Source organism: Anas platyrhynchos, chromosome 27 (assembly GCF_047663525.1).
Source record: "Anas platyrhynchos isolate ZD024472 breed Pekin duck chromosome 27, IASCAAS_PekinDuck_T2T, whole genome shotgun sequence".
NCBI lineage: Eukaryota > Metazoa > Chordata > Aves > Anseriformes > Anatidae > Anas > Anas platyrhynchos.
The window spans coordinates 6450106-6475791 of record NC_092613.1 but is presented as its reverse complement, the minus strand read 5'-3'; the positions used below and the strand labels follow the sequence as shown (position 1 = coordinate 6475791).

The window sequence follows — 25686 nt, the reverse complement described above, 5'->3', positions numbered from 1 at the left end:
GATCACTGTCTTTGGAGCCTATCAAACCGTCTGGAGTAGATTCTGGTACACAACGTTGACTTTCTGCTTCTCAAATGTCATTGAACCAATCAGTATGAGCACAACTTCTTCCTTCCAAAGCCTGCACGTGGTAAAAGACTCCCCTAAAAGCTCATGTGACCAACGAGGATATCAGCAGGTAGTCAGCTGAGCTGCCCCAGAGCGTGGTGTAGCTCAATCTGCTCCCAGAGAACACAGTGAAGAAGCATAAGGCAAGACTAGAACTGAAAGCACACATCAAAAGATAAAACCAGCTTTAAAGGTTTCGCCTGTGTACCATTTTCTTTGGAAGGAAGTCAGCATCACCTTCTAACCTGCTCTAGAGAGAGCTGCTTAACTTCAGCATTCATGATTCTGGTTGAGGTGCTTGCTGTAGACTGTTGTAAAAAAACAACACCTCTTATCAAAAAAGGAAGGTAATGGGCTAGCATGCAGCATTCTGCTGGTGCTATCAAACTGCTTTGAAAGCATCTTTGCCAGTATAATCGTTGTTAGCAACTGAAATGGTTGTATTGATGCAAAATGTAGCTCCTACCAACAGCACAAACATTTCTAATGTTGATCTAAAGACTGCAAGGGCTCGCAGTTTGCTAACACAGGAACTTCTGCTGGCATGATCACATCACTTAAAACAATAAATAACAAAGTTAAACACCCTGTAGTGCTTGTGTGACTGTCACAGGTGCAGCTAAGCCCCGACCCCGGCTCAGGATGCGCAGCTCTTCCTGCAGGAGCGCAGGCTGCACTAGTACACCCACCCGGCTCAGACCTAGCTGCTATCCACAAAAGAAACCGGCAGCACTTGAGAACACATCTTGCCTACAGAAACCAGGGAACAAAACTGTCTCTAAGATAAAAACTTGGACTGTTTCATCCTTCAAAACCCCAGAAGCATTTGAGGAAGATCAGTGTTCTGAAGGCTCCCACCGGCAGCAGCAGGATCTGTCCGTGGTGTAACTCCGAGCTGCAGCACCCCACCAAGGGCAGCCCCAGCCCTTTTCCAAGGGAGAAACCCCTCTCAGTGTCTTGCAGCAAGTATCAGGTTGTCGCTCAAGACCCGGAATTAATAATAGGATGGGGTAAAGCTGATACTCGTGAGTTCAAATCCTGGAAGAGTAAGCCTGCTCGTCCCCTGCCTCCAGGATGAACAGCTGCAGGGACGCTTTGGGTGCTTAATTCGGCGCAGCTCCGTGTGCTCAGCTCAGCTTCACGCTGCTCTCCATCCCTGTACATCCATGGGGGTTGCAGCGTGATATTTACAAGGCTGAAGTGAACAGACACGAGCCAGGGTAGGCCAGCAGAGCCCCACAAAGTGGCACGGGCTCCCGAAACCCCTGCTGGCGTCCTCGCACCTTGCTGCGCCAGCGGTTGTGTTTAGACAGGGTCTTGTACCACAGGTCGCTGCTGTCGCACGATTTCAGGCATAAAAAAGCACAAAGCTTTGGAGAGAAACAGCATTACCCGTCTAAGACGGCGAGGAATGACAAATTATAAATAGGAGGTGGCTTCAGACAGATGCCAGAAATGGATGGTGAGCAATCGCTGTGGCAAATCAATGCTCCAGCGGAGGAGCAGAGAGGGGCTAGGTTTAGTTTTACCCTGAAAAGGCAGTGACACAGAAAAGGCTAATGGCAGGTGGTCATTCTGCATTCTGTACATTTCACAAAGATTTATGAGCAGGCTGAATGCTGGAAAAGCAATGCTGAAATTGCTTGTGTCCCTCTGCAAGGTCAGCTTATTGTATTATGGAAACATTTCGAGTGAGACTCTCACAAGTGAAGACTGTTCCACTTCTTTCAGCTACAAGAAAGAAGCGGCTGAGAAAAAACAGCATACCAAAAAAAATTTCACACCATTTATTCTTAACGAGTGATTTTTCTTCCCAGTTATTCCAGATGAACAAAGACTATTTGAGCTGAGAGCTTTGAGCTGGAAGGAGAGCGATCTTTCAAAAAAAATATGTATTTAACGTGAAAATATTTAACAATAGTGTACCTACCTGTATTTTCTAAAATACTGCTAATTTGTAACTACTGCACTTTGTAATTATTATGGATGAGCGCTGTCACGAGAAGCTGCGTAGGTGTCCGAACCGAGAATTTTGATGCTCATAATTTTCAGCAGCTCGATAGGAAAACAGAGGCCTGACTCCCGGGATTCGGCTGTCAGCAGCGTGGGATATCGTTGGCACTACCCTGGGAATCTAGGAGCGCAATTTTCCTGTGACAAACACATTTTAAGAATTAAGCATTTCAGAACAGCCCTGTGCCAAAGAGGCCTGCTCCACCAGCACACCACGTTGCCCTCCACAGGCAAGGAGATGACAAAAATATGGAAATATTTCCCTACACAGGCCCGTACGGACTGCGCCGTGAAGCTGTCCTTAAATCCATTCATGCCGAAGCGAGCCCCACAAAAATAGGTGCCTAAATCCCCTCCGAATCCCCCCTCGGAGCTCTGACAACGCCGAGCGCTCCCAGCGAGGCACACGCACACCTCCTCCTCCCGGCTGCACCTTCGGGCCCCGCGCAGCTCAGTTTGCTGCAGCCCAATAAAGGAGATGGCAGGGACAGCTGTTGCACCTCCCTTCAGGACAGCTGAAAATAAACCGCACACTCAGGCCCCAGGATTTCTCCTGGGCACCTTCACCGTGCTAGGGCCCTGCCGTAAGCACCAGGTCAAACAGCTCGCTCATTACGGGGAGCTTGCAACCAGGGCTGGGGGCCTTATTCCCCTGAAAGGGTCTCTTTTAGGGTTGCCTTTTAGCTCGTTTTCTATCCCAGCCCTGTGCAGAAAGACAATATTCATTTTTTTTAAAGCAGCGCTGATATTTCAGAGTATTTAATGCTCCCCCTGCCCTCATTTGTGTCCAAGAGTTAGGAAGTAAAACCCCTCGATTTACACAACTGCTCGCCCAGTATTCCCTTCTCCCAGCCCTCTTACAAGGGTTGCTCTAACCCTTTTTGACTTATGGGATATAACAACCCCCACCTGAGAGCCGGCATACCAACCCCAAAGCTTTACCTCATACCATTAGCCAGTAATTATCTCACTACATCATACAGCAAAGATGTCTCCCAAGCCCCCACACCACCCCATGTGAATTTTAAGTCTCTACAACTGTCCGTAAGAGAAAAAGCCCCCAAGCCCCTAATGTTAAGAAGTGTGAGTGCTGTTAGGAATTGCCAGGGTGCTGCAGTGCCAGGAGAGCACAAAAACACTGCCCTGGGCGTTTCAGCCACAGCCCCACATGAGCACACCGCGGGCAGCGCTCGGCCCCATCTCCGGCTGAGCCAGCTTTAAAACCTTATCAAACAATGCTGGTTCAGACAAGGTGGCTCGTCTCTAACACAGGCTCAAGAATTTCGCTTGTACAAGTCAGAAAGCTTTGGGTGGCTGCACTAAGCACAAGCTGTCCCTGGGATAGTTTTGCTTCCCAAGTGGGAGCGGAGCTGCGGGGCGCCCAGTGGCGCTGCTGCAGAGACCAAACCTCTCCACGGGGCAGCACGAGGGAGTGAGGCCGCCTCTCCTGCTGGCTGCCATAAAGGAAACCGTAGCTGAAGATTCTGTCGGGTCCCTCGCTCACTGTTTATGGGGAGAAGCAGAGCTTGACTCATCTCATCGCTAGATAGGATAAACAGAGGCTGAGGAAGGAAACAATGAAGATGCGCACTTCCCATCACAAATATCCATCTACTCACTGCACCAGGGCACGTTTCCTCCCAGTAGCTGCTCCCAGAGTGACTGCTGGGGCTGCCTTCAGTTTCCAGAAGCCGAATGAAGCAGCTTAGAAGCTGCCCGAACACAACAAAGGAAGGTTTCTGAGCGCTGCAGCCAGCAGCAGTCCTCCGAGCCTCTAACTCCTTTCAGTTCAAGGTTGGGTTGTTTAGTCTAGAGTTAATTCTGCCCACTTTGGTTGTTTTGAAACTGAGATGCGAGGGACAGACAATTGAACGAACCCACAGGGACAAAACAGCAAGGTGAAAAAGGGAGCGAGTGCACCCACAGCAAGAAAATAAAAGCGTTAGGTTGGGAAAAGAGCAGTCGGGGTTTTAATTTTACCTAGCTTTGTCTAACATGCTCCTGTTGGCGTTAGCTGGCTCCGAGCTTTCCCAGCCCAGCCAGAACACACCGTCACACCCCCATGTAGAAGCAAAGCCCAAAGAGAAGTAGCACAGTTATCCTATTGATAAACCCAACTTCTGACACCTTAAATCTCAGATTGACGAGCGCCATTAAGCACGGTCTGAACTCTGCAATGCCTGTTTTCACCGACAGCAGCACAGCGTTGGAAAGAAACTTCACAGAGCGTGGTGGAAAAGGTCTGGCTGTCCCTAGATCACCTTCTCTCCTAAGGATTAATGTATTTTTAGACAATGCGGCCACCCGGTCTTAAAACCAGCCTGATGTATGGCACCGTCACCCCAATTAAAAGATCAGAAGCTCAACTACCTCAAGGAACAGCTGTGATGCCCCAAACACACACGTGTAATAACTGAACACGTCATTTTGTTTCTGTGTCACTGCATGTATGCTGTAACACCTTCACATTTCTAGGCACAAGCCAGCTTTTACCTTTCAGTGCCTACAAAGCTCCCAGAAGCTGCTGCAAGGGCTCTGTGTGAGCAGTGTTGGACCTATCTCTGTTACCCCACACAACAAATCCACGCTGCTTCAGCCACCGCTGCAGTTCCAGCAGAGGAATGAGCAAACCTTTGCTCGATGCCCTCGCAGCGCGAGCTGTCCTGGCTAGAAAAAGCACAACCCCACAATCCGTGCATGAAGTCTCTCTGCCTTCTCCCATCTCCTGGATTTTGTTCCACTGTTCACTCCTTGGTGCCACAACGTTCTCCTGACTGTGATAACGGAGAGTGGTCTCAAACACATCGTGCCCTCCGCTGTGGTTTTGGAGGGTCCAAAAAACTGCATAGCCCTCTGCTTTCCTAGGACTGCACTCAATGTTTGAAAGTAAATAAAGGGCCAAATTTGCTGAAGAGCAATCAAGAAAAAAAGCCAACCGACTTCAGCATGACATGGATGCTGCTTTACACAGCTCTGGAGAGCAGCGAGACATGCCTATGGTTTTACAGCTCTGACTCAGAAACAGGAATAACTTAATCTGGGACTGCCGGGGAGGTTGCAGCCTCAGTTATCCAAGCCAGAATCACCCTGCAAAGTACCTGGCTTCTCATGAAGCAGTTTCTGAATTACCACGGTTGCCCAGCACCTAAAAATAAATCCAAAAAGTAAAGTGCTGAGCTACTTCAGGGGTGTTGTAAATGACAGGCTCAGGAGTTGTTTCATGGGCAATTCAGTTCCCCACGGACCAGGCAAGAGGGAAACAGCTGGTAAATCATCAAAGGGCAGACAAAGGATAAACAGTCTTTTATGTCGTCACCATTTCTGAAAGTCCTTACAGACAGCAAAGCACTGCCTGCTGCATGTGGAGATGCCTTCCCAACTAGAAGCCTCATATTCTTTTCCCCCTCTTAAGACTCAATTTCCATAAAAGTTTAGCCTTTGTTTTCATCTGCCATTCAGGAGGAAGAAAGCTTTACCTGACTGCTTCCCACCACCTGCAAACACCAAAGGAGTTCAACAACAACCAAGATTTTGCTTCCCCTGCTGGGGGTGGTTTGCTTGATGATTTCTGGATGTTCACCCACATCCAGCTAGCATCTCCCCTTTCCTTCTGGGTTAAGCAGAAAACCATTGCCAAAAATACATCGCATTCAAGAAATTACTTCACTCATTGATAACGTGGGATTGACGGTAACCCAGGAGTCACTGAGGTAAAGATGCAGGTGGGGCTGCAGCCACAGTGCAGGGAACAGACACTGACAGCAGCCTCTGGTCTGGGTTAGCGCCGCGCTTGATGCTTCCAAGAGGATGACGACAAGCTGGAGGCTCAGGAACACCACTTGTAATTTAAAAAGTTATTTTCAAAATACAGCTTCACGGCTATAAATAGCAGACAGTTTCTCACCTAGCGAGACAGTACACAATTATTCTTAGTCACAGTGGCCCAGATACCAGAGGAAGTGTAATTTACCTTTGCTGAAAGCCACCCAACGTTTGGGGCTGCTGAGCGCTTCAAACAAACTAAGCCAGTCTGAGATTGGCCCTACGCCTTGTGGAAGCAGATGCTGACTCTGACAAATTGAGCCAGTTGACTTAGTTAAGCCTTCCATAACCTGAAGAGACGTGTGCTTGCACAGAGCAAGTCTCACTAAGTTCCTTAACCAACACAAAAAGTTTACCCACCCTTTTCAACGTGTGGAGTCACTTCCCCACTGCACGGCCACTTGGTCTTACAAACGTTCACCAGCGGTGGGCAGCCACCACCACCTGCTCCGTGTCTCATCATGCCACGTTCCTATCTCCGAGAGAAGATATTTAAAAGAAAAAACCCTCCCATGCACTATATTCACTCAGTTTGTCAACCAGCTCTCCAGAAAGTTCAATTAACTGAACTTCAGCTGACACTGTCATACACAGCATCAGTCCCTATATAATATGGGAACAAACATATTTTGGGCATGTTCAGTGATCAGAACTGCTAGAAACCTCTCCAATCACGAAAACAAACATTTCCACCTGATCCAGGTTTATACAATCAAACCAGACACGTACAAATCCTCTACCAAATCAGTGCTTGTTCCATTTGGGTGCGCAAGAACCTCTCTTTGGCCACACATTGCCTCAGCATCATTCAAAGATGAGAAAACATTAATGAGACACCGGGACAAAGCTTTTATTAAACTGAAAGTAAAGTCACCTTCCCTTCCTGTAAAGCTCTGAAGAAGCGACTCAAGCAGGAGCACGGTTAGCATCTGCTCAACTCCTCACTCATCTAAAAGCTTTTCGAAGCACCAGGGCCTTGGTGCTACTGTTCGACACGTCACCCGATCCGTGGGCAGCTCCTCAGCCCCAAACCTTTCCATATACAGAGCTCTGTCTGCGGGCTGCCTGGTGATTACGGCTTGCCATATCCTCAAGAAGTTTGACCTTGCAAAAAATAATTCTCCATTGATCAACGTCTGATGAATCCAACGCACTCTTGGCTGAGCGTCCCACCGCGGGCAGCAGCACGACGCGCTGACACTTCTGAAAAGATCATCGCAGCCTTGGCTGCAAACCCTCCTGAAGTCATCCCAGCTCGGCCATGCTCCCACCCACCTTCCGCTCAGCCTTCTCCCTTGGCAGAAGGCTTTTAGTAGCCAGATCCTCCATAAACAGCTCTCACTAACGTTCGTGTGCTTCCTTAATTACGTGACAATAAATGGATCCACGCTATCCTGGAGAACAGACCGTGAGCCCCTGTGCTGGTTGCTGTACAGCTTATTTTTGGAACTCCAGAAGAAAACAAATAAAGCCCTCTGCCCCTGGGCCCGCTGACAGCCACAAGCAGATGAGCTCGTGAACCAAGCTTCGAAGCCTCCCAAATATTTCGGTTTAATAATGTCACCCAAGCAAAAAAGAAAACCTAATCAACTCGACTACTGGTCTGGGTGCTCCTAACAGGTCAGTCTCTACAAAGACCTTGCTTCCAGATGTCATTCCTGGGCTGTGCCTCTTTCCCTGGTCCCGCTGCTGCACTCCATGCTTAATCTACGAGATCTTGAGCTCAGAAAGTTTTCTTTCTGAGGCTGGCCCCGGCTCAGCTCAGATTCATTTCCCTGACCAGATGCAACAATCTGGGAGGCTGATTTCACATGCCCTGCTCAATTCTGAGCCAGCCTCAGATATCGGCAGGTTTCCCACCGCAGAAGGGGAGCGCTATCGCACGCTCCCTCACATTCCTGTCAATTTACACAAGGGCAGCAAACACCACAGACAAAACACTGCACGTGTCCCCAGGCAGGGCTCGCCATTCGGAGCCCAACTTCTGCGGCTACTTTTGTAGGATCCTCGGCACGTTTGGGCACACGTTACCACGATCCGTGCTGCTTATTGTGGGCATTTTCTGGTCTCTGTAGACGGTGCCAGCGCGGTGCTTTGGGGACTTTCAAGGCAGCCACACGCACGGAGGCCAGCGAGCCTCCTGACCTTGCAGGCGCTGCGGGCACAGCCGTCCCTGCACACCCCAAGCACGGAGTGAGGAATTCCCTACAAAAAGACCCCAAATAACACCAGAAGGGCCACCTAGCTCCCTGCCACACTCCTGGCTCTCACAGCCCGGAGCTGTAACTCGCTCTGGAGGTGCCTCAGCATCCCGTGGAGCAGCCGGTGCAGGGAGCCACTCACTGGGGGCCTCCACCAGCCCCCTCCAGGACCCTTCCCAGTTTCAAACCCAGTTTTGGGGGCTCAGTCTCGATTTTAGGGCTCGGTAGCAGGCAGCGCTCCCTCCGCCTTCACCCCCTTGCAGCGCCCGAAGCCTGCAGGACCGTGAGGCGAGGGCAGAGCCCCCCAAACCCCTCACGGAGCTGAGGGGGACCCTCGGGGAGCCCCCAGAGCCTCCCCACACCCCCCCCATCCCGGTGCCGGCCGCCGGTACCTGGTGCAGGGCTGTCAGCCCGTCCACGTTGGTGGTGTCGACGCGAGCTCCGCGGCCCAGCAGCCGCTTCACCTCCTCAGTGTCTCCGCTGGAGCAGGCGGCCAGGAACACGGCGCCTTCCTCGAAGCGCACCCGGGACCCCCCGGCTCCGCGGTGCCGCCCGCGGCCGCCCCCCGCCGCCACCGGCTCCTGCTCCGTCAGGGAGCCCTTCCAGCGCCTCAGCTGCTCGGCCCGCCGCAGCCGCGCCGACTCGGCCCGCTTCCCACCCAGGTGCTCGGGCTCCGACATCGCCGCCTCCTCCTTCTCCTCCTCCTCCACCGCCTCCTCCACAGCCGCTCTGAGGCGCAGGGAGCAGCGACCGCACCTCAGCCGGGAGCGGGGCGCAGCGCCCCCGCCGCCATCTTCGCTACGCCCCCACCGCCGCCACAGCCGCTGCCACAGCCGCCGCGCCGCCCGCGCCCCGCGGCATTCCGGGACTTGTAGTTCCCGCGGGCGGCGCCGCACCTGCCGCCTGCCGCGCACTGCTCCCGGCGGCCCCCGCGCGGCGCCGCACCTGGGCGAGCCCTCGGACTACAACTCCCAGCAGCCTCTGCTTCACTCCCCCCCCCCCCCCGCCTCCCTGCCCAGCCCTAGCAGGGCGGGCTGGCCGCCATCACAGCGCCGCCCGCTGACCGCGCCCCTCGCTCCCCGCTCCCTGGTCCCGGCGGTGCCCGCACTTCACACCCCGCACCCCGCCCGTGTGGCACCACCAGAAACCGGCCCGGCCTCGGGGCTGGGGAGCTCCGGGCCCGCCCGTCAGCCCCTCTGTGTCCCCCTCACACCCCCCCGGGGACCCCTCGGTGCTGAGGGGGAAGCTGAGGGGAAATGGCGGCGGCCCCGCTCCGCCTGGAGGTGCCGTGAGGGCGCCGCTCGGGGCTTTTCTCCTCATAAAAACCCTGCTTAAAGCGAGCCGGGGAGCTGCGAGGCTCTGAACTGCCCCCGCTGCGGCCCTACCCAGCCAAAATCTCTTCGTTGGGCCTGCCCCGAGCCCCCCCTCGTGGCTGCAGCGCCTCAGCACGGCCCCGAGCAGCCCCTCCTGGCAGCGCCCGGCTCGGTTTCCCCAACGTGTGGATGAGCCCACTCCAATGGACAGAGCTAGGGGCCGCGTTAGGGGCTGTGAAATACCCATAAACATGCCAGATCGTGGTTTATTAGCGGTCTGAAATCACAAAAGTGAAGGTAGGAATGGCTAGCACGGAGATCACACAGAATCACAGGATTTCTAGGTTGGAAGAGACCTCAAGATCATCGAGTCCAACCTCTGACCTAACACTAACCAGTCCTCCACTAAACCATATCCCTGAGCTCTACATCTAAACTTCTTTTAAAGACTTCCAGGGATGGTGACTCCACCACTTCCCTAGGCAGCCCATTCCAATGCCTAACAACCCTTTCAGTAAAGAAGTTCTTCCTAACATCCAACCTAAAACTCCCCTGGCGCAACTTTAGCCCGTTCCTCCTTGTCCTTTCACCAGAAAAGAGCACCAAGGAAAATGTGTAGTTTAGGACAGAGCTCCAACTAGCAAGGCAGTGAGGGTGCGAGGTGTTGAAATGGGTTTACATACAACTGGACAGATTAACAGCACTAAATCAGGCACAGGTCATAAATACAAAGTCACCGTCCTTGGTTCAGAAAGGCCTTTGGAGGATGCTAGAGGCTGGGAGCCCTCAGCACCCACTCCTGGCCCCTGTGAGATGTGGGCCTGCTGGGTCCCATTTGGGGTGCCCAGCTGTGGCCTTCCCGTGCTTTCCATGATGTTCTTCCCAGCGGGGTTGGTTATTCGTGGTGAGAAACCTGCTGAGCCCGTGTTGGATCAGGCCTGCAGCTCCGTTACTTTGCATTTATTGCTTCAAGCGTTTAATTACCTCTGGCTGCGTGCCAGGCTGATGTGAGCCATAGCTCCACTAGTGGTGTGGCTCACGGTTCTCTGAGTGTCCTCCCCACCTGCCATGTGGTAACGGGGCTGCATCCCACCCCCTTCTCCTACACAGCTGACAAGACCACCCCGTGCTCCTGTGAAAGCCTTTTGTGTTTTCAAAACTTGCCTTTTGTTTTCCTTACAGAAATTTTACCCAAGTGTATTTAGAGAGATTTCTACATCTGCCCAGGATTCCTGGACATCTGACTAAACTGCTGGATGCCAAGAAGTCCTGCACAGACACAGCTCATGAGAACTGGCTGTAAATCATACAAAGAGTGATCCCAAAATTTCTGGCATCCGTACCGTTACTTCTGGGATGCAAGGCTGCTTTGCACGTGCACAGATCTGCACGAGCCCCCGAACTGTGGGATTTGCTCTGTGTGCCAGGGAGTCAGTCCAGTGCCTTCCTGGAAATGTCTGCTGTAAGCTGTTCTTTCTGCAAACTGCCCCCACTCTGTAGCAACCACAGCCAGAAGAATGGCAGCCCTATTCCAAATACAATTTATCTTGAAAATGGACTATATCCCCAGGAAAAAAAAAAAAAAAAAAAAAAGACTTGGCTGCAAGAGAGGACTATTGTCTGTGGCTATGAACCTCTTGCCATCCTTTCCTCCTCTCAAACACACCCTGGATCCTTGACACTCGTGAACACATTCCCACCTCTGCTTCCCTATGATCCATGCCTTCAAATTCAGTTCTGGCCTTCCTATCTCAGCAGGAAGCTTTTGAACAAAAAGTATTATTCCGCATCTACTCCCAGGCTGATCTACATGAGCACGTGTTGCTGGCCATGCAAAACCTCTGCCTGTGTGCTTCCAGCTGCTAACATCTTTAACTACCGTTTTCCTTCCCTTCAGTTTCTCACTGAATTTCCTTTAACTGCTCTGTTATAAATAAGTGCTTTATTTATATAATAAAATGGCTTTCTGGAATGGCCCAGGTTTGTGCTTTTTATGCACCTCTGCCAGCAGCTTGTTTGTCTGGAGTTAAAAAAAAAATAAAAAAAAATCAGTCCTTTTATGTTTTCTGAAAAATAATTTTACAAAACCTGCCACATGTCCTATGGTAGATCAAAGCCAGAATCTAACAGCTTGTGAACTCCACGCTCTTTCAATATCTGGTTACCCTGACAATGTCCCACAAATACTGCTGGTTTTGTTTCAAGCTCTTAGCACCGTTTTTGACCTCTTGCTAACCCACATTGTCTTTGGTCACTCATTTTGGCAGCTTGGCTCCCAGTTCAGCGATCCAGGACACTGTTTGCCTTAACCCACCGGTGGGATCCTTCCCAGGTGCCCACGACATCTCCGGCACATTTTAACTCCACGATTGTGAGCTGCTGGGGCGATTTGTCCCACTGCTGCTGCGACACTAGATGGCGTGGGGACCCACAGCACCTGCCCGAGCTCTTTGCTGCTTTGCCTTCTTCCCCCTGCTAGAAAAAGTCTTGAAGTGAAAACTTTTCGTCTCCTTCCTTCCTAGGTGCTGCTGAATGGACGGGGAGGCTGCAGCAATGGAAGGGAATGAAGGGCTGAAGCCAGCCTGCGGTGTGCAGTCTGAGCAGTAGCTCTGCTGCTCGGGGATGTGAACGAGTTTGGACTTTGTCCTGAAAGGGAAGAGTGGCTCAGTGAGACAGCAAAGCATCCCGCTGCCTGTGCCTGGAGCTCACTCCCTCCTTACAGAGGGTTGGGTACTTCACAAGTCTGATCTCCTCCTCCAGCTCCTGCAGCAAGCGGCCCCAGAGCAATGAGCAGACCTGAGGTTTGCAGCGGTGGACCATGATTTTTGGGATGCAGGAGGCTGAGGCTGTGAGTCAGCTTCTAATTCACACGCTCCATCTGCGGAGAAAAGAAGCAGGGGGATGTGAGCCTCCGAAACCTGATGACCCCTGATGCACAGCCAAGGGAAGTCAGCTGGAGAGGCCAACTCCGTGCAGGTCTGCTGGAGGCCGACATCTGCAGCACCGAGTGCTGTGTGTTAGACACTTCCTCTGAGTCATCTGGCAGAGGTTTCCCAACCCCGAGGGGAAGGACGCAGCCCTGAGCTGTGGCTGCTCTGGGGTAGGAGTGTAACAAGGCCTCAGGGAACCCTGTGGAAGATCCACGGCTGTCGTGACCAACTGCGCTGGGTGACACCAGGGCGCTCCCGTCTCTGTCCTCTTGGCAATGTGCATCGTGGCATCTGCTGGTGCCCCACAGCACGGGACGTGAGCAGCGTTTTCCCCTCGTGATCCTCGTCCCCTCCCAGCATTTCGGGTCTTGCTTCAGGACCAGGGATTTCTGACCCACAGCTCAGGGCAAAGGATTACGATGCCAAAGTTTTCTAGGTCCAAAGGAAGCACCTCCCTCTGCTCCCCTCCTGCTCCTCCCTTCCTCTCTGCTCTCTCCCCTAAGGCTGTGCCTGCCTCGGGCACCGTGGTTCAGAAGTAAACAATCAGAAAGGGACCCTTGAGCCCCCAAAACCCATAGCTGGTCTCTTTCTTTTCAAGCAGAAAAAGGCCAGCCCGTGCTCTCGTTCCTGATGTCCCCTCCTAGAGGCTCCTGGACATGGGGAAGGATTTCCTCACGCAGAGGGGGGGCAGGCATCGGAATGGGCTGCCGGGGAGGTGGGGGAGTCCCCATGCCGGGAGGTGTTTAAGAGATGTGTGGACGTGGCTCTGAGGGATGTGGGTTAGTGATGGGACTCGGTAGGGTTTGGTGACAGTGGGCTGTGTAGGGTGACGGGGACGTGTGGGGTGACACGGGGACGTGTGGGATTAAAAGGGGATGCATGGGGTGACAGTGGGGCTGTGTGGGGTGACGGATGCGTGGGTTTACAGGGGGATGTGTGGGGTGACAGAGGGACACGTGGGGTGACAGTGGGGCTGTGTGGGGCTAAAAGGGGATGCATGGGGTGACGGGGGGCTGTGCTGGGTGACAGGCAGATGTGGGGGGTGACGGGGGATGCGGGGGGTTACAGGGATGATGTGTGAGGTGACAGACACATGGGGTGACTGGGGGCTGTGTGGGGTGACAGGGAGCTGTGTGAGGCGACAGGGTGCCACTACATGGCGACAGGGCGACGCGCGGGGATGCCGGCGGGCCGCTGAGGGTTCGCCTCAGGCATGGCGGCGGGGCCGGGCCGGGCCGTGCCCTGCAGCGCGGCCCCTCGGGGCGGGAGCTGCCGTCACATCAGGGCCGGGCCGGGCCGGGCCGGGCCATCGCTGAGCGCCAAGCGCCGCCTTCCCCCGCCGCCAACAAAAGCCCCCGAGCGGCCTCGGGCTGAGAAGCGCCGCGCCCGCCGCTTCCCGACCCGACCCGACCCGACCCGACCCGGCCCGCCCGGCCCCGCTGCAGGTAGGTGCGGGACCCCCCCGGGTGGGGAAGGGGAGAACGGGCAGAGGGCACGGGAGGAGGAGGAGGAGGGGGGTGGGGGGGGGGCCGTGATGCCGAGGGGCTCCCTCCTGGCCCTAAGCTCGGCTGCCGCCTCGTCTGTCAGCGTGGGGAGCCCTGGAGGGGGCAGGTGCCCTCCTGCATCCCCCCCTGATCCCCTCCTGCATCCCCCCGATCCCCTCCTGCATCCCCCTATTTCCCTCCTGCATCCCCTCAATCCCCTCCTCCCCTGCAGAGCCCTGTGTCGGGGGATCCCCATCCCTCAGGACCTGGCTGGATGCTCTCAGGCAGATCCTCGGAGCTGGCAGCGGGGCCAGGGCGTAGGAGAGGGCGTTAATTAGCGCCTGGCAGGCGCAGCGGGTGCTGCCAAGCTCAGCAGCAGCTGCTTCCAAATCCCCGAGCTCCCCTTGAGGAATCGGCTCTGGGCCGGGATGCAGGGAGCAAGAGGACACGGGCACTGACACGGCGATGGTGGGACATTGGCGTGGCCTCCGCGCCTCCAGGTTTTGGTGGCGAGGCTGGAAAGGGGCTCGCTCGTTTTGCCGGGACATGACCCAGGGGGCAGAAAGGTTTGCAAAAGCTCAGGTGGGCTCGGTTGGATTAAAGGGTTTGATTCCTGCGGAAGTCAGGAGCTTTTCTTCGCCTACCTGGATATGCTTTGGGCGTTTGTTCTAGGTGAAATCGGATTTTTTCTCTGACAAACCAGGTGAACGTCCAGTTGTGGTAGGAAGCTGACAGGTTTGCCGTGTGAGCAGCGGGCAGCAGCAGGCACGTGGTGGTTGTGCTGGGTGAGCGCTCACAAATACCCATGTATGGCAGCGGGCTCAGCACCCCGCTGGCCTGGTGCCGGCCCCGTCCCTACACAGCAGAGCTGCAGACCTGCCTTGAGACGGCAGCAGAAGCAGCACCAAGCATCCTGCTCCGGGTACTGGTGGTGCTGAGGGTCTCTTTCCACCTCAGACCCCCCGACCTTCTCCCTTCCCATCCAGGCAAAGCCCCCAGAGATGTCTGGCCCCATACAGCTGCTGCCGTGGGGTCAGTTCACTGCTTTGGGCGCTGTGCTGCAATCTGGAAGGCAGCAATTGCACCCCAGGGTTTGGGGTTCCAGCTGTGCTTCCCTCCCCTTGTCCTGTCCCTTCGCCAGGCCATGAATTTTGTGCAGCACTGGTGCTTTCCTGCCATCCCCTCTTATTAATGCTCCTTGCGAGAAAAATAGCCCTTCACACAGGCCAGCTTGGGTCTCCTGGCCCTTAGCGAGCTCCTCCAAGCACGAAGCGAGTGCCCTGTGATGAGTTCCTGCGGGGTATTTTCAGCAGACGGGGATGGTTTTCCAGCTGGTGCAGGAGCACAGACAATGGCACTGACATCCCAGGTGTAGCAGCATCCCAGAGCACTGGGATGTGCTGGTTCTGTACTGGTTTGTGCCTGGTTCTTTAGCCTAACCTAGGCTGCCTCCCGACTCGGTGCACCACAGGCTCTGGTCTGGAAGGTGAGGCTGCTGCTCGCACTGAGCAGGTGAGTGGTGCTGCTCTAGGGCCACACACCAGGCTCTGGATTTATGGTTAATCTCCAAAACACGTCAGACTCGTGGTTCTTTGCTTCCGAGCCACGCAGCTGTTGGTAGCACGGCGCTGTCTTGGTTTGTAGGGCCTCTTGCCTTGCTCAGAGCAGTGCTGAGCCATGGCTGGCATGGAGAATGCTGCCTGGAGGGCTCCGGTTGGGATTCCCTCAGCGCTGGGGGATGTGGAGCTGCAGGAGGGAGAGAAATAATCCTCATTTTGGCTGCCCTGGGCCTCACTTGTGCTTGTGCTCAGCGAGGTCTTTGGCTGCAGGGCCCTTGTGTTCCTCATTCGGAGCGGGCCCGGTGGGGATTTGGAGAAGTGTTACCAGGGTGGCGATGGGGCCTGGAGGCTCAGAGCCCGCTGAGAAATGTGGAAATGATTGCGAAGCCTCCCACAGCCGTTAACGGGGTGCTGGGGTGACGGCTGTGCCCGGATGGCCGGCGGGAGCATTTTGCTTGGACACCCGAGGCAGCTGCTGCATGCTCCGCGAGCGGGGCTCTCCGCAGGGTTTGGGATCACCCCTCGATTTCTGTTTTTCCTGCCCACACTGCCCCGTACCACACGCTGCTTTTCTGCCTCTCTTGCAGCCTTCCGGGCTGTCAGCACGTGCCCTGCGTGTTGTGTGGAGTTCCCTGGGACTGGGAGCTTGTGTCCAGCTCTCTGCGCCCTGCTGTGACCCTCACGAGCCCCGTGTGTCCCCAGGGCAAGCCGGTTCTCTACAGATCCATCCTGCCTGGGGACGTTTATCGGGCTTTTTTGGGGCTGCCTGTGTGCTGCTGGGTGCTTTCCGGGGGGGTTCCCCTGCCCCGGTCGCAGTTGAGTTGCTGACACAAAGCCTCACCTCTCGTCTTCCTGGACCAGAGGCAGAAAATAAGCAGCACGAGGGCCCGATCTGCTCGGGGGGCACACAGGAGGGACCTGGGAGCACCCCCTGTGCCCCGCAGCTCAGAGAAGGGCGTCCCTGCTTCAGACGCCTTGCTTTGGGTAGAGGAAGCTTCTTCCTTTGCTGCTGCTGGAAAGGGGAAAAACAAAAAAAGAAAACAAAACCAAAAACCACGTGGCGGAGGCAAAGAGGAGTGGCTGGCCCCAAACTGGGTGGGTGCCATGTCCCTGAGCGTGCTGGGGGTGCCCGGCTGGGGAGCAGGGGGTGGTGGTGGGGCTCCAGAACCCCTCCGTGGTGGGACCTGGTGGCCGTTCCCCGCTTGGGAAGGGACAGGAGAGCCCCAAGCACGTGCCACAGCCAGCGGCGTGCAGTTCCTGAGGGGTCTGGCGTGGTGCAGGAGGGGCCTGGGGCTATAGGGGGGCTGCCCGGGCTCCTTCTGCCCCCCCTGGGTCAGCTCCTGAACCTGGCGGCTCCCTCCTGCCAGGACAGGAGGAAATCCCGAAATAAGGAGCTTTCCAGAGAAACGCTTCGTGCCCTTTTAAGGCAATGCAAAGGATCTGGCCGAAAGGGAGGGATTTGGCACCGAGGCCACGCGCTGGTCGGAAACCCGGCTCCCAACGGGCTTCCTGCCTCCGGCTCTCACCCAAACAGCTCCTGACCCAGCTCCCTGCCTCTGCTGCTGCCCGCGGGGGGCTGGCACCTGGCTTGGGGGCGTGCAGTGCGAGGGCTGATTGCTTTGGGGACCTCTCCCCCCAATTTTCAGGAGCTGGGTACGGGGAAGCTGGAAGCAGGATGGAGGCTGATGGAGGTGTTGATGGGGAGAGGCCCTTGGAGAGCTCCCAAGCTGCAGCTTGTGCCCACGGACCCATCCCACACCACGAGGCACCACCAAAAATTGTTTGGTTCTGGTGTCTTTGCAGTTACCTGGGGTTGCCTTTAGATCCTCCTCGTGGCCACACTCAACCAGCCGGCCTCTCTCAGCACCTAGCAGGACTGTGCTGTTTTGGGGTGCTCTGAGGTTTCTGTTGGCCTGGTCTTCAAAAACAAGCCACCCGTGTTAACCTCTCCTAATATTTTGGGGTTAGCTGCAGATTTTACCTGCAGATTTGCCGATAAAGGGGCTTTTTGGCCACGCGTCACCAGAGACGTTTCAGGAAAAGGGGAGGGAGAAGCAGAAGCATTTATATCCTGCCCAGGAGCTGCACGGCAGCGCTCAGGTGCTTGTCCTGCACCCCTGGGGTGCCCATTTCGCAGCCTTCGCACTGCTCCCGCAGTTCTGGAGCAGATTGAGGTCCCCGTACAGGGAGGAGATGTGAGCAGCCAGCCGGGCGTCCCCAGGGTATGGAAGCTGTTGGGGACACGGTGCCAGAGCCCCCAAGTGTCTGGGGACATCACCGGGTGCCCTGATGCAACCAACAAACGTTTTCTACCCCTGCTTTCTCCGCAGAATGCCGAACTGGGGAGGAGGGAAGAAGTGTGGCGTGTGCCAGAAGGCGGTGTACTTCGCCGAGGAGGTGCAGTGCGAAGGCAGCAGCTTCCACAAGTCCTGCTTCCTCTGCAGTGAGTACCAGCCCGGCCCTCGGCCCTCCTGCCCCACTCACCCCCCAGCCTGGTTGTAGGATCTGGCCGGGGACTGACCGCGGGGGTCCCTCCCTTGCTGTGCTCTGCAAGAACCCTGGACACTCACATCTCCATTTGGAGACAGCAGGGCAGCAGCGCAGGGCCTGGCGAGCAGTGTCACCTTGCTGAGAGCAGCTTCTTAAAGCCAGGCTGGCCACGCTGCAGGTTCAAAGCCCTTTGAATTAGGCTACCACAGTCCTCAGCCTGTGTTACCAGCTTGTCCCTGCCCTGAAGGCTGTCCCTGAGCAGAGTGAGGGGAAGGTGTGAGGCCCCTAGCGTGGCTCTGTTTAGCCTGCGGACAGAAGGATGCAGGCATGGGACAGCAGCTCCCTGCGCGGCACGAAGGGAGCAGGAGCCCTCCTGCGGGGCCGTGTCTGGGCTGAGAAGCTCGCTGTGGCTCGAGGGGACCAGGAGGGCAGTTTGGGCAGTTTGCTGTCCCTGAGTGGCTGTCCCCGGATGGGCAGGAGCGGTGGCAGGTTGTGCTGGCTCCCTGCAGCAGGAAATCCTTTCTTCCGCAGCCCCAGATAAGGAGGGTGGGGACGTTTCCCTTGTTTGCCCCTGCCACTGGCTTTTACCTCCCGAAACAATGCTGCTGGGGGCTCTCAGAGCTCCCTCCAGGCTGAGGACTGAGGTCTCCCTGCCCTGCAGCCGTCCTTCCCCACGGCCATTCTGCACAGAGGGGCCGTGCCGGGGGATGCTCACACCACACCGGCACCCAGAGCACGGGGCTGGCACCAGGAGCCAAGAAATCAGGGACGAGGCATTGCTCTGAGAAGGGAACACACGGAAACAAGCCACCAGGGAGAGGTCTGGAGGCGAATCCAGCCCGGGCTGCTGTCCCTGTGCTCTGCTCCCCGCTCCGCCTGCCTTCCCAGCCTCTGCCCCTGTGCTGCGCTTGGGCCCCACCAGGGAATTCGAAGCCGTTATCTTTAGGGCAGAAAAACAAACACTCGGGCCTGATTTGCCAAGAAAATAAGCAGAAGGGAGCCAAACCTACCACAGTGCCTTCAAACAGGAGATCGGCTCCGGGAGTGAGTGCTGACTGACTGCGTGGCGGGCGTCCAGCCCAGGCTGCGCAGCGAGGCAGAAGTGGAACACAAGGGGCTGCCGGCCTCGGCTCCTGGAGGGCTGATGTGGGGCAGCTCAGCTGCTCCTAGAAAAACAAAGGGTCCTTCAGGCGATGAGGGCAGGGCGCTGGAATCTCTGCAATGCAGAAAACGGGGAGCCGGGGCTGATTTCGAGGAAGCAGACGGGGAGGAATTTTTGTGTTGCCTGGCAAAGTGCGGCTGCTTCAGACGCGGGGCAGAGAAGGAGGAAGCCAGATGCCATGCTTTGCTACCCCCCTAGCACAAAACCTTTAAACCTGCGGGTGCCTGTCCCCAAATTCCAGGCCTGCAGGGTCTGTGTGAGCACGGAGTTGCCCCCGATGAGCTCCGGGGTACCACGGTGACACCCCAGGTGCCCACCACCATTCAGCAGCCACGGGACCCCTTCACCAGAGTGCCCGCAGCCAGCAGGAGACCCTGCCAGACCCTCCTTAGATGGCAAGACACATCTCCCCGTCCACCTCCTGCTCCTTTTCCACCTCCTTTTCCCATCAGCAGCGTGTGGGGCTGCCATGGAGAAGAAGCACCATATTTAGTAACGGGGCCGCTGCCTCTCGCCCCGAATTTAGGAGCGCCGTGCTCTGTTTGCATTCCTGCGATATTGGTAAAGGCCAAGAAACTTTCCTGCTGGTGGGGAGGGAAATGGGCTGCTGGGAGCGTTGACATTTAAGGCATGTAAGCAGGATGGAGAAGGCTGGGTCACAGCTGTAACAGGATCTGTTTTGGGGCTGGCTGCCAGTGCCGTGGACTCTGCCTTGGGCGTCTTGCTCCGTATGGGGCAGGTAAACACCAGAGATTGCTGCGAGCCTGCTGGGCTGCTGCTCTCCTTCCGTTGCAGCTTGCTGGGTGCTGAGTGCCAGGAAGGGCTTGGAAGCCAACGTGGATGCTGAGATCAGAGCTGGGACAGGAGTCAGGAAAACCTAAAAGTCGGGCGAGGAGCCTGTGTGGTCTGAGCCCAGCACCGGGCTCGGGCTCTGGGTGGGCTCAGCCGGGTCCCCAAGCCCCCCTGCTGTCCCCTCGTGTCCCGTGCTGTGTCCCACACTGATGCCCAAGGCTTGAATGCCTCAGGTGTGCTGAGTGTCACCCCTGCTCGTGTCACAGCCCGGGGTGACTCGTGTTGGCACAAACACCTCCTTGGGAACCTGCCTGGGGCCTGGGGGGGAAATCTGCCCCGTCCTGGCTCCCGTTTCCTTCACCATTCCCCCCAGGATGCCGGCAGCAGCGGGGTTAACAGAGCTGTTGCCTTATTTATTATCAGCCTCGTAGCTTTGATGGTTGCTTCCTTTTAAAGCCAGACAATGTTCTTGTTGTGATCCTTATCTCCAGCTGTTTTGCATGCGCTCCCTTTGAACAATGATCTTGTCTCGGGTTTCCTGCTCCTTGAAAGCCGAGCTGTGCTATCCCTTGTGAGGACTTGTTTTCTCCAGCTAATTAGGGAGATCTGGGTGCAGGCTAATGGCTGGGCCCTCCCCTCTCTTCTAGTGGTCTGTAAGAAGAACTTGGACAGCACCACCGTTGCCGTGCATGGAGAGGAGATCTACTGCAAGTCCTGCTATGGCAAGAAGTACGGCCCCAAGGGCTACGGATACGGGATGGGAGCCGGGACCCTGAGCACTGACAAGGGCGAGTCTCTGGGAATCAAATATGAAGAGTGAGTTGAAGCCTTGTTTTGAAACCAGGCTGTTGCGGGCACACATCTTTTTCCCCTCACCTCTGCCCAGCTATGCTGCTTGGCTGTGAAGCCCAGAAAACCCCGACCAGCAGACCCTAATCTGGAGGGTGCTGGGGGCACCTTGCTCCCCAGGGACACCCACCCCACGCAGCCCTCCTCCTTCACCCTGGGGCTGAAAGCATCCCGGGGCGAGCTGAGAGCCCCGAGCTGGGCCCTGGGAGCAGGGAGAAGCCTGGCGTAACCCAGCTCCTGGTGGCACCGAGGTGCTGAGGATTCAGCCCTGTCCCATGGTGTCCCTGTAGGGGAAGTGGAGTCGGGTGTGTTTCTGGATGGGTCACCCCTCCTGGCCAAAGGAACAACCTCCTGGAGGACCAGCAGGGCCCAGAGAGCTGCCCACTGGTTTCAGGGAGCTTCCCACGTCCTGGGCATGCCACGCAGCTGGCAGGAGGCCCACGTCTGCTCCCATCTTCTCAGTGGGGTGAGGGCTTGGTGGGACACGTCCCCACAGCCCGAGCGTGCTGCCCATTCCCTCCCAGCACCCAGCTCATGGGGCTCAACACCGCCCTGCCAGGCCCCCCAAAACTGGGTTGGGGTTTGCTTTCCCACAGCCCTTCCCTCCTGCTTCCTGCTCCCACAGCCCTAATAACATCCTCCCTCCCCTCCACAGGGGCCAGTCCCACCGACCCACCAACCCCAACGCCTCCAGAATGGCCCAGAAAGTCGGGGGGTCTGACGGGTGCCCTCGCTGCGGCCAGGCAGTGTACGCGGCCGAGAAGGTGATCGGAGCTGGAAAGGTAAGAAACGGGATGGAGAGGAGGGGGGGACACACGTGGCACAGGTGGCTGTGTGGCAGGGGCACCCACACCCCACACGGGTCCCGCTGGGAGCCTAAAGGAGAGCACGTGGCACCTCTGGGAACCGGGTTCTCCAGGCTGCCTCACTCCTCCAGGCCCGTGGGTGGGAAAGAAAAATGTTTTTTATAAAATGTAGTCAGCGCTGATCAGTGGGGGACACGGTGGATGTCCCTGCTGCTGGATGGGTTTGGAGGATGAGCAGTGGTGGGACCGTAGCCACTGCCACCGCCGTCTGGTCAAGCGCATTATCCAGTGGGTCTTCTCCACCCTCAGCTGCTGGCTGGGGTGCTGCAGCCCAAATTCGGGGCAGGGAGTGAATTCCCGAGGTCACTGCTGCTCCTGGGGCAGGAGGAGGTGGGTGGAGGTGTGGAGTCCACCGGGTCAGCTGGGGTCGGTGCCGGACACCCCGCAGCAGCCCTGGATGGTGCTCGCCGTGCCCAGATCATCTTTTTGCTGGGATCCGCCATGTCCCCAGCCTCACAGCTGGTGATGCAGGGGCTGTGATGGATGTGGTGTGGGTCAGCCCAGGGCTGGAAGGCAAAGTTGTCCTTAAAATGATGACCTGGGCTTTCGGCCTCCTGCTGTTGTCGATGTTTACAGGGACCCAAATCTGGCAAAGCCATTGTGCTCGAACAGAGACCTCCGAGGATTCCAGGGCATGTATTTCATGTGCTAATGTTTGCTGGATGACTCCATCTGCTACCTCCTCCCCCGGCCCTAATTTCACATATTCTTCCAAAAAAGGTTTCATGTTTTCCAAACTGTTTATTTAAATTCCTCCGTGAGCGGCTCTGGCTACTCTGCGGGCTGCTCCGAGGCTGTGAGCTCATTTATCCCCGGAGGACTGGCAGGGCCGTGGGGGAGTTTTATTTTTAAACGCTGGCTGATTTCTGCGTTCTTACTATCTGTTTGTTGCCTTCCTTGGAGCTGAAGCTGTGCAGGGGCAGGTGTCAACCCCCCCGTACCACCCCCAGGCTGAGGTGCAGCAGCAGCAGTGGATCCCAGGCCACTAAGCCGGGGGATTTATCCTTGTGTTTTAGACCCAAAAAGGGGGTGACTTCTCCTTACCTGCTGCCTTAAGCGACTGCTGCAGGTAGGCTGAAGGCTCTTGAACGGGCTCAGCGTGGGAGCAGGGACCACATCAGATGTTTCCCCTCTGTGTCCTCCCCCTGGGGCTGGGGGGTTTCGCTGAGCATGGAGGCAGGGAGGACAGCTCTTCCACAGAAGGGTTTTCGTCCTCTCCAGACCTCTTTGCTCATGGTTTTGGGTCTCCAAAGGGACCCACTTGGTAGCCAAAGCGTTGTTGCCCTGTCCCTGGCTACTGTCTGACCGTGCTCTGCTCCCGTCCCGCAGTCCTGGCACAAGTCCTGCTTCCGCTGCGCCAAGTGTGGCAAGAGCCTGGAGTCCACCACCCTGGCAGACAAAGACGGGGAGATCTACTGCAAAGGTGCGTGCTGCCTCCGTGGGGTCAAGCCCCGTGCTGGGAACTGGGATGGGAGTGAGGGCTGGGGAGGCGATGACCCCCACAGCTGGTTTGGGGGCTGGCTGCGGGGCCGGGAGCCTCTCTGTTTGCCCGGCAGACAGGGCAAACCCCGACCTGTTTCAGCAGTGCCTTCTTCAGGAGAAGGACCCGCTCGCGTGCCCGTGCTCCCGTTGTGCTGCCGCCCTTACCTTTTCTCTCTTCCCTCACTCTGCAGGTTGCTATGCCAAGAACTTCGGACCCAAAGGCTTCGGCTTCGGGCAGGGGGCCGGGGCGCTCATCCACTCGCAGTGAGGCACCGGGAGCCGGGCTCCGCTTGCCCTGAGCCCCTCCAGACCAGCCCGGGCTTCCCGGCCCTCCCCGCACCACCGTGAGCACCCTCACCCTCATCCCTCCCTGCCCGCTGCTTCGCAGCACCAGTGCCTTCCCCCTGCCCTGGCCCAGCGCCCCCCAAAGCTGCGGGACCCCCACGGCCACCCCGGGTCCCGCTGGCACGGCCGCAGCTGGGGACACAGCTCGCCCCCACCCGCAGCGAGGCCCCCGTGCCCAAAGCGTTCCGCTCCGTCGCCCGTGCCGCCAGGATGTGCCACGCTGCGCTGTGTCACCGAGCAAGGAATAAACATCAAAGCTGACCCAAGCCTGGCCTTGCCTGAGAGGTTATTCCCCCCCTGACTGACCAGGGAGGACGGGAAATGTCGGTGATGGGGGCTCGTGGTTAAAGCAGGAGCTGGGGAGCAGCTCGCTGGGACTCAACGTGGCCCAGCTGGGCTCTGCTGGTCGGGCTCTGCCCCTGCTTCCTCCCTGCGGGGCTGTTCCCAAATTTCTGCCTCCTTCCTGCAAGCCCACAGCAGAACCTGGGTGCGTGGTGGTGCCGCCATGCGTGCGCACCAAATCGACGCCCCTGTCCGGGCTGTTACGTGGCGCTCCTCCAAACAGGCGTGCCCAGCACTGCTGGATAATTAAGAACTTTTCACCCACTCCTGAGGTTTTTTTTTTTGTTTTGTTTTACTTTGCAGCACCCTGGATCGTGATCCACCAGTTTGGCAGCTTCCCAGGTTTAATTTGTTTTCAGCTAAACACTTTGCCTTCTCTCTGCGCTTCTCTCCTTTGACCCGTGGGAGATACCCACAGGATCAACCTCGCTGCAGCTTAGAGTTTATCCCTGGTGAGCTCCAGAGGGAGTTTTGGTGCTTTTTGAAGCACCATGCTTGTAAACACGGTTGGGCAAATGGGACGGGTGGTGTTTGGAGAAGCACGAGAGAGGCAGAAATCCCTCGGGTAGGACTTGGGCACCTTTATGGAGTTAAGCACTTTCTCCCATTCATCCCACCCTTGATTTTCATGTGGCGTTTGGGCAGCTGGGGTGGGCAGCAAGCCCTTTCTGCCTTCCCAGCCATCCTCCCCACCGCCATCCCATCACCCAGCCTGTCCCCCAGGCCTCTCCTGGCCGGGTTGGGCTGGATCTGCCTGGCTGGGGTTTGGCCGAGGCGGTGGCAGGAGGCACCCGGTGCAGGAGGGGTGTGAGCAGCAGGGAGAGCAGCGGGCTCGGGCAGCACCCGCGGTGCAGAGACCGAAACTTGGCCGCCTCGGAGAGGGGGCACGGGGAGAGGAAGCCGCCCGCGCTCTCCGTGAGCGTGGGGTGGGTGCTGTGCTGCAGCTGCCTGCACCGTGCTGGGCGCCCGTCCAAGCACTGCTGTCGAGTCAATAAAGGCAGAGCAAGCCTTGCTTCGGGCTCGTTTCCTCGTAGCTGTAGGGGAGGTGTCAGGGAGCAGGGGGGTGCTGGCGTGCTGCGAGCGTGGTGGGCTCCGCTCAGGCTGCTGGCTCCTGGAGACCTGGAAAGCTGGGGAAAACTGATGGGTTTGGTGTTTTTTTTGGGGATGTCTGAAAGGCAGAGGGTGGAAGGGGCCCGTGGAGGTCTCCAGCCCAGCCGCCTGCCCTGCGGGGCCAGCTCCAAAGGGCTGAGCAGAGCTTCTGGTGTCCGGTCAGGTCGGGAACCCTCCAAAGATGGAGGTGCCACCGCGTTTGGCTCCTTGTGAGCATCAGTCCCCCTTGTGGCACGCAGGTCTGTTGTCCTTTTGCTGTGCACTTCTGCGTCCCTTTTCTCCGTGTTTTTCTCCTCCAAGCAGTGGAAAACTGCACTTTGTTCTCACCGAGCCATCCCCTGGCTGAACAAACCCAGTCCTTCGGCCTCTCCTCCACCTCGCCTGCTCCTCCCCACTGGTCTCCCTTGTTGGTCTCCGTCTCGGGGTACCGAGGGGCTCAGAGCCATGCTCAGTGTCTGTCAGCTCGTGCTAACACAGCCCAGGGGCTGGTTGGGGCTCATCCCTGCTGGGCATTTTCGGCAGAGCTGCCCCCAGGCTGCTCGCTTGCTCTTGGGGATGCTCCTGAGCACCCAAGCCCTCGGGGATGCTGCAGCCCCACCGCAGGTGGGTCTCTGCTCGGCTTCCAGCCCCAAATATCCCAGCTGAGAGCCTGGGCGGTGTCCTGGGACGGGGACCTTGCCCCCAGGGGTTGTTATCGGTGGTTGGGTTGTCCTGAAGTGGCTGAGGGTGAGGTCGGGACTGAAATCCCCGCTGCTGGCAGGGGGTGCCAGATTGGGCAGGGCAGGGCGGATGCTGCTGGGGCTGCTCTGGGGTGGGGT

General features: G+C 57.0%; 2 protein-coding genes across 16 annotated transcripts in view; one reads left to right on the top strand and one right to left on the bottom strand.

The window, feature by feature from the left end:
* Positions 1 to 9080, bottom strand: part of PPP1R12B (protein phosphatase 1 regulatory subunit 12B) — a 111500-nt gene extending 102420 nt beyond the window's left edge. For 4 of the 15 annotated variants that reach the window (XM_072028381.1, XM_072028383.1, XM_072028380.1 and 1 more), the window contains exon 1: positions 8537 to 9077. In XM_072028381.1, coding sequence (XP_071884482.1) covers positions 8537 to 8824 — 288 coding nt within the window. In that variant the 5' untranslated portion in view covers positions 8825 to 9077. Of the gene's footprint in view, positions 1 to 8536 lie in introns of all 15 variants that reach the window. The other 11 variants (XM_072028382.1, XM_072028385.1, XM_072028379.1 and 8 more) reach the window with 8 other exon arrangements.
* Positions 9081 to 13675: 4595 nt separating this feature from the next.
* On the top strand, positions 13676 to 23682 carry CSRP1 (cysteine and glycine rich protein 1). The gene is made up of 6 exons (XM_038168392.2): positions 13676 to 13832; positions 17761 to 17873; positions 20522 to 20690; positions 21379 to 21505; positions 22919 to 23012; positions 23263 to 23682. The coding sequence occupies exons 2-6, from the start codon at positions 17762 to 17764 to the stop codon at positions 23337 to 23339; spliced, it is 579 nt and encodes a 192-aa protein (XP_038024320.1). The 5' UTR covers positions 13676 to 13832; position 17761; the 3' UTR covers positions 23340 to 23682.
* Positions 23683 to 25686: the final 2004 nt, after the last annotated feature.

Excerpts from the sequence above, each read along its gene's own strand:
- CSRP1 (XM_038168392.2), top strand. The coding sequence starts at position 17,762 with ATGCCGAACTGGGGAGGAGGGAAGAAGTGTGGCGTGTGCCAGAAGGCG. Across the intron at positions 21,506-22,918 it reads AGGTGATCGGAGCTGGAAAG|TCCTGGCACAAGTCCTGCTT; the intron begins GTAAGAAACGGG and ends CCCGTCCCGCAG. Across the intron at positions 23,013-23,262 it reads CGGGGAGATCTACTGCAAAG|GTTGCTATGCCAAGAACTTC; the intron begins GTGCGTGCTGCC and ends CTCACTCTGCAG.